General features: G+C 53.3%; 1 protein-coding gene across 1 annotated transcript; it reads right to left on the bottom strand.

Annotated features, from left to right (window-relative positions):
* Nucleotides 1-3039: 3039 nt before the first annotated feature.
* On the bottom strand, nt 3040-10501 carry TYSND1 (trypsin like peroxisomal matrix peptidase 1). Its single transcript, XM_087824141.1, has 4 exons — nt 9266-10501; nt 7482-7612; nt 6278-6463; nt 3040-3916 (listed from the first exon to the last, which is right to left on the bottom strand). The coding sequence occupies exons 1-4, from the start codon at nt 10429-10431 to the stop codon at nt 3699-3701; spliced, it is 1701 nt and encodes a 566-aa protein (XP_087680267.1). The 5' UTR covers nt 10432-10501; the 3' UTR covers nt 3040-3698.
* Between the last annotated feature and the right edge of the window lie 479 nt (nt 10502-10980).

The raw sequence follows: 10980 nt of genomic DNA, 5'->3' as shown, positions 1-10980 counted from the left end.
GGATCGGTGTCGCCAGGGCCCTGCGCTGGCCCCTCGGACCCTGTTAAAAGTTTGTCGCGACTTCCCGCCGGAAGCGCCGGGGCTCCGGGGCGCGGGCTCTCGGGCCCTGGCTGTGCCGCCTCGAGCGCATCACCAGCCTCTTGCTTCGTGCACATAAGTAACAATCCCGCAAACCCGGGAGAGCACGTCTGTGTGCCTGGCCCCGTGCTGGGAGCTGGGGGATAAAATGGGCAACAACACTGGCACGAATTCTGCTTTCCCTCCGATTGGATGATAGTCTGGGGAGAGACAATATATTAAACGTGTATCGCTCATGGAAGTAAGAAAAACTGGGGGCAAAGGAAGGGTGCTAAGGCCTTTCTCCAAGGATGAGAAGGAGAGAGCCCTGAGCAGAGAGGAGGCACGTGTGCTCTGCGTGTGCAGAGACCCGGAGGCAGGACTTGTTGCTGAGAGCGGGGCGCTGCAGAGGCCAGGGCGGGCAGGGCGTACAGGCTGCAGGCCCTGGTGAAGACCGTCAGCCCCAGGGCAGTGGGATTCGCCGCTGCAGGATTTTAAGCAGAAGAGTGACAGGTCTGAGTTATGTTCTGTGGTCAAAGGATGGGAGAGTGGGAGGGCTGCCTGAAATTGGGGGAACTAGTTAGGAAGCAAAACACACCAAAAAAAGGAGCTTGGACCAAGTAGGAAATGTAAAGAAATGAACTGATGCAAACTACAACCTGGCAGTAGGATCAAGCTAATTAGGTGACAGATAACTCACCTTCTATTGAATGCAGATAAGTAACACCTACCCTAAGAGTTTTGTAAAAGATTCAATGAAATCATGTATGTGAAGTGTTTTAGTGTGGTGTCTGGCACATAGCAGCAAGGAATGAACAGCAGTCAGCTAGCCCGAGGCTACACACTGCATTGGCAGCTTCCTGGCTCCCACCCTAATGTTCTTTTGAATACTGCCCTTCACCTCTTCAAGTTTTCACAAATGTTTATACTAGAAGTGGCTCTTTCTGTACCTCTTCCAAAAGCTGTGGTCAAAGACCTTGGCATAGGGAGCATTGCAATCAATTCCATCTAGAAGGTGGTGCCCAGAATTATCTCGAGCTGGGAGACAAGCTGGCGTACTGTGAGCACCACAGTATTAACCTACGAAGCCCAGGCTGCATCTTCCACTTCTCTGGAATCTTTGCCTCTCCTCCTATCCCAGCTGACACTCTGCCCCATGAATGCAGACTGATAGAGGGAGTACAGTGATAGGTGCGGGAGTCTCCACCTCCTTCTCTCAGCCCTATGGGGATCCAGAAGAGCAATGGCCAGAGTGTGGGTGCGGAGAGCCTGTGGGCCCTTATCATCCTAAACCATCTCCTAGGAAAGCATCAGAGAGCCAGAGATTGGATTTGATGCTTCAGGCACAGCAAGTCTTGCATTTTCCCTGGACTTTGCAAACTTCCAGATAGTTTTTATCTTTTTTTTCCTCCTGAAACTCCTACATGAAAGTAGGGTGGGGATTAAACTCTGACACCGAGAACAGCCAACAACCTCCCTTGACTAGCTCTTTGGGGCAAAGACCTCTCACTCTGCTGGACTTTGGTCTCTAGCATCTGGCCCTCACCCAGCACCTGGGGCCCTAGGAGGTCACTAATGTTTACTTATCAGAAAATTCACTCTTCTAAATTGTGCAGCTCAGTAATGTGAAGGTGGTGCACCCATCACCAATTTCTAACTCCAGGACATCACTCCCCGGGGATTTGTCCCTGCATTTCTGATGAAACAATCCTACCAGTAGTCTAGAAAAATAATAGCTAATATTTATTGAAAACAAAGTGTTTTGGATAGCTTCTGAAATTTATTTTCCCACGGGTCCTCCAAGGTTTTATTCTTCTGCATTTCACAGATAAGCAAACTGAGGCTCACAGGCTAAGAACTTAGGCAAATTCACGCAGCTGGTAAAGCCAAGGAGCTGGGCTTTGACCCTAAAGCCAGAAAATCCCTCAGCAGGGCATCATTCCCAAGGGAGCCAGAGGTCACTGAGCAGGCAAAAGAGAGTCTCAACTGTGAGTCAAGCAAGCATTGGAAATTTAACTGGACATATGCCCTGGCCCTGTGGGAGACAGAGCTACACAGAGGGCTACAGCCTGCCCTGGGGCTTGGGAAAGTCAAGGAATATTTCTTGGAAGCTCTGGGCCTCAACAGATGAAACGGATTCCAATGGGCAGGATGCAAAGGCAGGACTAAAAATCACAGCACAAACCTGAAGCCAGGAGAGAGCAGAGGTGTGCAGTGGCCCCATGGCAGGCTTGGGGCACAGCATGTCAGAGCTGCTAGCCATCTCCAAAGACCTACCCCAAGCCATGAAAATCAGGGGAGATGTCTGTCTCTCAACACCTTGGCCACCAGAGGACACCTTGATCCAAGAGAGGGAAGAGGGGCTTGGTGCACCCCTCTTGTGTGCTTTCTGAGGCAGGTCACTCCACGTCACTCCTCTCCTTGCACTCAACGGTGCCCATGGCTTTGGAACTTAACTTCAGGGCTCCTTGCCTAACAAAGGACTTTTTCTTTTTATTCCTCACCCGAGGATATTTTTTCCTTTGCTTTTCAGAGTGGAAGGTGGGGAGAGAGAGAGAGAGAAACATCGATGTGAGAGACACATCGATTGGTTGCCTCTGCATGCACCCCAACCAGGGCCGGGGATCGAGCCTACAACCAAGGTAAGTGCCCTTGGCCGGAATTAAACCTGGGACCCTTTGGTCCACGGGCCGACACTTGAACCACTGGGCCAAACCCACTAGGGCCAAAGGACTTTTGTCTGAATCTCCAGGAGCCAGAGGTCGTGGAAGGACCAGTTGGTGTGAGAACATCCTGTGAGATCACACTGCACTGAGAAAGTGGGACAGAAAAGGTGTTTCTGTGCCTGGTGCCTGTTTAGTCTGGATTCAAGTCTCAAAAAAAAGAGGAAGAAAAAGACTCTGATTTACACGAGTTCCTGCCATAGGTCCCGTTTATTCCCAGACCCCAAACAGACACATGCTAACCCCACCCCCACCCCTGCCAAGATCCCCGAGACCCACTGTCTGAGCTGGAAAATTAAGGCACTGTGTCAGAGTGCCCCTGTGGGTCAGCGACACCTGACATATGCAGACCCGGGAGCCCTGCCTCTCAGGACTCTGCGCCCCGTAGGTCTGGCAGGGCAGGGAGGTATTCCTTCCCTTCTCTCTGGTCTTCAGAGCGGGGCCTCTGCCGAGGTTTCCTGAGGAGGCGCCAGTGCTGTCACCTGCTAATCCTGACGGAGAGTGGAAGAGCCAGAGCCCAGTGAAGCAGCTGCTCCAGGTGGCCAGTGGCCATCGGGAGAAAGGGCACACACTAGAACCCAGGGCTGAGCCTGCCTTCCAGCCAACATGTCTGTCAGGACCAGGGCTGTTGTGCAGTTGTGCTGGGCTCCCCAGATGGGGAATAACAGAGCTGAGTCTACTGCCAGGGGCAGAGGGAGGTGGGGGCTGAAGAAAGCACCCCGAAAGGGGCTACCGGCTTAGAGGCCCCTGAGGCTGAAGACATATCTGATCTGGACTCCAGAGCCAAACAAGGCAGGTGGTGACGAGGAGACTGCCCGGCTGGGGCGCACCGCTGGGGCGGGATCCTGAGGCTGCCATCGCCTTAGCACTTCCCATGGCATAAAATGGTCGCTCTTCTCTCCAGAGGGTGACACAGACTCAGAGCTTGCTCCGAGGGGCCTTCGCCAGGGGCCGCTGCAGCCGCCATACCACCCTCACTGGCTCAGCAGCATGGTCCAGCTCTCGGAGGCCGCCAAGGTCGCCCATCTGGCTGTACCGCTGCAGGGCCGGCTGGAGCACCGTGATCGGAATGCTGAAGTTCAGGTGCGGGTAGGTGGCCCCTGTGTTATTGTCCCGGGTGTTGCTGGCGACAATCCCTGTTGAGTCAGAGAGGAAAAGAGGGTGTGAGCCAGGACAGAGACAGATGGGTGGGAAGCAAGGCCCATCTCTACCTTGGAAACCCTAGGCCTACTGGGGGCTTGAAGCCCCCTCATAGTGACAGATGCCAGACTTTCTTTCATGGACACCAGCTCCCCAAACCCTGGTCCCCCTTCCTGCCTTAACTTTCTCCTTAACACTATCAGTATCTCACTTGCTGTATATTTCACTTATTTTGTTCTCTCTCTCTCCAACTAGTGTCAGGTCTACAAGAGCAAAACTTTCCTGTTTTGTTCACGCAGCCTCCCAGACCTAGACTAGTGCCCAGCACAGAGGCGGCACTCACAAAAATCTTGCTGAGTGGATGAATCAATGATCAAACCCAAACACACTGTTTGGCCTGCTTAGTGCACATATGTGTGTGCATGTATTTTTCAAACAACTTTAGACTTACAGAAGCCTTGCCAAAATAGTAGAGTTCCTGTATATCCTTCCTCCAGCTTTCCCTTCTGTTAATATCTTACGTCACCATAAAATATAGATCAAAACCAACAAATTAACCAATGCTATTAACTGAAGCACAGAACTCATTTGGATTGTACCAATGTTTTCATTAATGCTTTTTCTGTTCTAGGATGTAACTGAGTATCCCACACAGCATCTAGTTGTCACCTCTCCTAAGTCTCCTCCAATCTGAGCCAGTTCCACAGTCTTTCCTTATCTTTCCTGGCCTTGGCACTTTGAAGAGCACAGGTCATTTATTTTGTAGAATGTTCCTCAATTTGGGTTTACCTGATGTTTTCTCAGGATAAGACTGAGGTTATACATTATTGAAAATACCAGAGAATCAACATGTCCTCAGTGCTTCCTATCAGGAGGTGTATGATGTCTGTAAGAATGACTTGTGATGTTAACCTTGATCACTTGGCTAAGGGTTATCTCCCAGGTTCCTCCACTGTAGACTCACTATATTCCCCTGTGTAAAGTACTAAATATTTTAGGGTTAGGCAGATATCCTGTTTCTGTTTAAACCATTGCCCACTGATTTTTAGCATCCATCAGTAGATCCTGTCTGCAGCAATTCCTACTGTGGTGATCCAAGTGATTTCCTATTTCCCTCATTTCTTCTGCATTTGTTAATTGCAGATCTGTTGCTTGTCTCCATTTTATTTGGTTATTTATTTATAGCAGTGTGGACACATGGGTATTCATTCTTTTCTTTGGGTTATAATCCAGTACTACTGCTATTTGTTTTGTTGCTCCAGTTGTTCCCTAGGAGCTCCTTCAAGTCGGCTCTTGGTTCCTTCAACATTTGACATTCCCCATCATATAATTTTGTTAGCAATTCCTTCCTTTCCAGCACCATAAGGCACACGAGGCTCATCTTAGATTTTCCTTGTCCCAGTCCTGGTATCAGCCAGCTCCCAGTTCCTCTTATTAGAGAATGGCTCTTAGAAACCAAGATCTGGGCTCTTGGTGTGCTCATTGCAACTGGGGTGTCATAGTGAGTGAGCAGAGCTGGGATATATATATTTATATTAACCCATGCATACATACACATATATGTCTATTTCTGTATGCACTTATCTGTATATATTTTTTAAAAGTCATGGTTGCTTGACTTTTATTTGTATACTACGGCTGAAGAAATAAGTAAATCTGTTGTAGCTAGCAAGAGCAAGGTCCCTCACTTTGGCAGAAAGCAGCCAGGAAGAAGAGAGGGGGAAGCATGCATGAACCCTGTGTTGGGCAGTTGGGAGTATCTATATGGATTCATATTGGCTGGTTTTTTTAAATAAACAGACCTTTTCTTAAAAACCTGAATTAGTTACCAAAAATTTAAAATTTATTTAACAACCATATATTTTTAAAAAGGTTCACAGCTTCTTGTGAAAACTTGGAGGTCAGCCAGTGTTAGCTCCCATTCCTTCATAATGTGAAAACAATGTGTTGGAGCTGAGTGGTGTTTACCGCGATTCACCCTTGACCTTCCACTCCATATTGTCTTCACTCACTTATTCATTCTCTTTACCTGCCCAGCCTCTGTAAGCTTTGGAGTTTGTCACCCTGGGACTAATCCAACTCCTGAGTCTCACAGATTGAATGAGATTAGATGATTTACCCAAAGTCACACTGTGGCTTAGTGGCAGAGAAGGAACCAGAACCCAGATGTCTTCCCTCGCAGCTCAGCATCTGTCCCTTTCTACCCTCAGGAGCAGAATCGCCTGAAAACCTTGGCTAATTACTTCCCAGGCATAATGACACCATCTTCCCAGACATGGGGTGACACCAAGCACTCACTAAATGGGACTGAGGCTCTGGCAAGGGGAAGACTGGGAGAAGGCCAAGGAGCTGCTTACCCAGGAGGTCCCCTGAGCAGGTAGAGAAGAGGGGTCCCCCACTAGAGCCGCCATGCACAGCACATGTGGTCTGCAGCATCACTGGTGTGTCATCCACCTGCACCACAGCTGACAGGATGCCTGAGGTCACCGAGGGCCCGCAAACCTGGCCAAAAACGCCGAAGCCCACCACGCTGACAGCCTCGCCTGCCGGAGAGGGAAGGAGGGTGAAGCTGCAAAGCCTCCTCCTGTCTGGAAGGACTCACCCTCCCCAACCCCATCCCTGCCCTCCCCAAAGTTCCCAACACTCGGCCCTGGAGTCTCTGCTCAGATACTGCCATCAGAGAGCCTTCCCTAGGTCCCCACAGGAAGAGGCTGGGACCTCCACTGAGCTCCCAGCACTGCACCCACTCAACTATTTCTCAGCGTCAGGCTGTTCCCCAGCCCTCCATCCCCTGCTAGACTGGGTAGTCGCTTTTTGGAGTTTCTAGCACCTACTGGGTGCTCAATAAATGTTTGTAGAATTAACATCCACCTCCTCCTGGGACTAAGAAGTCTCTTGGTGAAACCTTCCTTTACCAACTGTCTGAGCACACAGGGCATGGGGCCGAGTGTTCTACAGGCAACATCTCACTCAAGCCTCACAATGTCCAGGAGTAGAAAGCTATCCCCATTTACAGATGTGGAAACTGAGGCAGAGAACATTAGATTGCCTGTCCAAGGACACAGGGCTAGTAAGTGGCAAGAGATGCCAGCTCAGAGAGCTTGTGCTTTGTAGTTATATCACACTGCATACACAAAGTGGGACCTCTGGTACCTATATGGCAGCATCACAAAGCCTTTTATTCATATCACGCCACTGCAGCCTTGAAAGAGCACACCTCTCTGGCCAGCCTGCAGTTATAAGGAAGCTCCAAGGCTCAGCACCCCCATGCTACACAGCTTCAAAGTACAGGATGGAGGCACACCTTATGCTTCACTGGGAATTCCACCTGCCTCCCAGCACCTTGGGCATGCAGGGCACAAGGGAAGCCTCCAAGAACATCCCTGCTCAAAGCACTCTACCAGGATTTCATGCCAACTTGATGCCACCCTGACTTATCAGTCTAGCAGGAGTGGGAAGTTGGCCTGGGGGACTGGCTCCCTCATCTGCAGGGTTTGAGTGTCCAACACTGACTTTCCTTCCTAAGGTCCACCCCAGATCAGCAGGCCCTCTGTCCTTTACCTTCATGGAAATGTTTAGTGGGCACAGGCACGTGGACACCTTCTAGTTCTTCCTCCAGGCTCACCACAGCTATGTCATATGGAGATGTCTCCTGAGTGGCAAACACTACATGTCCCCAGATCTTGGCACTCCTAGGAGCAATGGAAACAAAATTTCAGGCTAGCTTTCTGACCCTGCAGTGCTGGGAAGAAGCTAGGGGATGAGTGACAGTAAAAGCCATGGATTTAGGAGTCAAAAGATCTGGTGTCAGCCCTGAAACCTACCAGGCCAGCAACTCTGGGCACGCCATTTATCTCTTCTGCAGGTTTCCAAACATACTTTACCAACTGCAAAGCTTCCTGCATGTCACCATGATCACAGACACCTGATACCTAGCAAGCATGGTGGGCCAGGCCTAGTGTTAACACTCTATAGACATCATTCATTCACAGCATCCCTATGAACTAGGCACTGATATTATCTCCATTTTAGATGGTGCATTTAAGACCCAGAGAGGCTGAATAACGTTCCCAAGATCACATAAGTGGTAGAAGTCAGAGCAAAATGTCCAGCAATTTCCTTCAGACTCATTTGATATGGACAATCCTGTCAATTGGTGGGGCAGGCATGATATAATTTCAACCCTCTGGGTCCTTGTTTACATAAATGCAGCACTTCAACAGCACTTACTATGTGCCAGGCTCTGTTCCAAGACTATACATGTCAACTCAAGGTGAGGCAGCTTAGACAGATTAAGTGACTTGCCCAAGATCACACAGGGGCTTCCAGCTGCACACTCTGCAAGGGTTGCTTCCAGCAGACCTGGTGTTTTCTTAGGCGCAAGAGTGGGGTGGGGGTTGAGGTAACTGGGACCACACAGACAGGGAATTTCTCATCAGTCATGGCTGTCCTGTTGGCTGCCAGTGGGTACCTCTATGGCAAAGCCAGGCTGGGTTAACCTGGGAAACTGAGTAGAAGGATTTTGAAAGGCCTGGGCTGCCAGGCTGCATAGAGCCAGATACAGGAGAACATCACGCATTAACACCAAGGTGCTATCCTGCTTTGTTTTGGCCTAAGTTAAGCACCTGAAACTACAGAGGAAATAGAAAGAACATGTAGTGGAAAATCAAGCCAGGAAGCCAAGGCCACTGTCTCCACTGCCAGAGCAGGTGGGAGGGCAAGGGTAGTTTTCCCTGCAGAGAGGAAACAAATGACTGTCTAAAGTCCCAACCTGGCTGGATCACCCAAAGATTGTTCAGAATCTATCTGCCTGGGCTCCACTCCCGCATTCTAATTAGGTGGAACTCCACACCTATAATTTTGATCCAGAGGGAAGCTCTGGTTAAGGTCTACAAGATAAATAAGGTGAACAGGCCCAACTCATTGGGGGGGGGGGGGCAGCATCCTGGGGCGCTGGGGCTTCAATACCACTATGAGGGAAATGGGAGCAGGGTCAGGACGTCTCCATTCAAAGGGCCTAATGGTGTGTGAGTGCAGAGAGTTGCCCAGAACTAAATCATACCAGGAGAGGAAGATCAAAGATGCCCAGGCAGGGATGCAGGGGCGCCCCATAGTTCCCAAATCTAGAATTGCTTGGCATCTTGCTCAAGCCCTATTCAGTCCGTGCCAGGAGGCCCAGAAACCCCTACACTGGAGTTTTGGATGCCAAGGATGAGGGGAGGGTCCCAAATCATCAGCGTGATGCTAAGAGGCCTCCATGATCCTGAGGAGTAAGACCTGAGACGTAAGATCCTGACCTTAGACCTGGTGAGGGGGTGGAGTGGGAGCATCCTTGCGGGTCTTACTTGGGAGTAGTGGGGCGCACCAGGACTCTAGCCGTCTCTCGGGGGGCCACATGCCGGCAGGTCACCACGAGGCGAGGCGCCACGACCACTCCGGAGCCCCAAACCGTGCCACACTCCACCAGCACGGCCGCGGCTGCCCACGGGGGCCCAGGGTCTCGGAGGGGCAGGCCCCACGGGGAGCCCACCTCAGGCGGCAGGAGGGCGGCCAGGGAAGCCGCGCTGGGGCACAGGCGGCCGAGCCCCGCACGGGCGGCGCGGAGGAGCGGGGCGGCGGCGCAGAGCAGCGTGAGGCCCACCCACTCCCGGGCCTTCCAGCAGAGGGGCGCCGCCACCAGCGCCACCAGCGCCCCCGCGGGTCGCACGGCGAACACGCCGCCGCCCTCGGTGCCGGGCAGGCAGCGCGCATCGGTGAGCAGCAGCGGGCCCGCGGTGTTGCTGAGCACGCCGCGGCTGAGCGTGTTGAGAAAGATGTCCGGGCAGAAGGAGCCGAACGGGGAGCCGCAGGCCAGCAGCGGCGCACCCTTGGGCACGGCCCCGAGAGGCGCCACGGCCACGGCCGGCCCCAGCTCGTCCGCCTGCTCCTCCGGGTCGAGTCTCACACGCAGCAGCGCGAACCAGCCCAGCGCTCTCAGCTGATCCTCCTCCTCGTCCTCAGACAGCTCGTCGTCCGGCGCCGCGCTCGCGAAGCGCCACTGCTCGGCCGGCTCGCTCCCGAAGAGGCGCGCGAAGTGGGCCCGGAAGGCCGGGCAGCTCAGCAGCAGCAGCAGCTCCGCGGGGCACGGGGGCTGCAGGGGCCGCCCGCGGGGCCGGGCGGGCGGGCCAGGCTCCAGGCCGGCGCACTGGGGCGTGCACAGCCCGGGGCGGCCCCGCTCCGCGCGGCCTACGGGACTCGGGGCCGTTGGGCTCCACTGCACGTGCAGGCGCAGGTCGTCGTTGCAACTGTCGCCCGGCAGGAAGGCGACGCCGGCCGCGGTCAGCGTCCCACTGCCGGCCCGCAGAAAGGGGGTGAAGATGCCCCCGTGGCACAGCACAAGACCCGGGCTGCGGCTCAGGATCACCCCGCTGCAGCTCCACGAGCCCGCCTCGGGCTGCCCGGCCCGGGAGGCACTCACCACGCAGCCCGCCTGCTCGGCTACCTTCATGGCGGGCCCCCACTGTCGCCCCATGCCTCCAGGACGGTACGCCCGGGGTCCCGGAGAACTGGGGAGCTAGCGAGAACCCCAACCACCGCCTGCGGACCCCGCACAACGCCACCCACAGCGGGAGCGAGAGGCGCAATCGCTCCTCCGGTCTTCCTCATCCGGCGCGATTGGCTAAGCCCGACTGGCCCGGCGGGATTGGCTGGACCTGCCACGCCCTGATTGGCTGCTGAGGCTGACCCCTCCTTTCTCCTCCTCTGTTGGTCATGCCACCTGGGCGGCGTAGGGGGCGCAACAGTCCCCGAAGGTGAGCCAAAAGGACAGTGGCCGGCCAGCAGCTGGACCGGGAGATTGGGGGAGGGGCAGGACGAGGATTCTTAGGAGCCTTCGTCTCCTCTCTGTTCTTTGGGCTGCAGAAAAAGGAATAGAAACAAGCGCTAACGTGGCTAGGCTTACCTAGGGCATGACAGCACCTGTCAGCGCCTGCCTAGGTCCGGGCAACGTTCGACCTCTGACGGGATAAGGCAAAGAAATCCTTGGCCATTTAAATGTTTTTAAATTTTGTTAAGTAAACCC

The sequence above is a fragment of the Miniopterus natalensis genome, chromosome 14, assembly GCF_054644295.1.
Source record: "Miniopterus natalensis isolate mMinNat1 chromosome 14, mMinNat1.hap1, whole genome shotgun sequence".
NCBI classification, from domain to species: Eukaryota; Metazoa; Chordata; class Mammalia; order Chiroptera; family Miniopteridae; genus Miniopterus; species Miniopterus natalensis.
This window is presented reverse-complemented; position numbering and strand designations above follow the sequence as displayed.

Bases quoted from the DNA above. Each gene is read 5' to 3' on its own strand.
- TYSND1 (XM_087824141.1), bottom strand. From the start codon at position 10,431: ATGGGGCGACAGTGGGGGCCCGCCATGAAGGTAGCCGAGCAGGCGGGC. The intron at 6,464-7,481 runs GTAAAGGACAGA...CCTCTCCGGCAG, and splicing joins CACTAAACATTTCCATGAAG to GCGAGGCTGTCAGCGTGGTG. The intron at 3,917-6,277 runs GTAAGCAGCTCC...CTGACTCAACAG, and splicing joins CTGCTCAGGGGACCTCCTGG to GGATTGTCGCCAGCAACACC.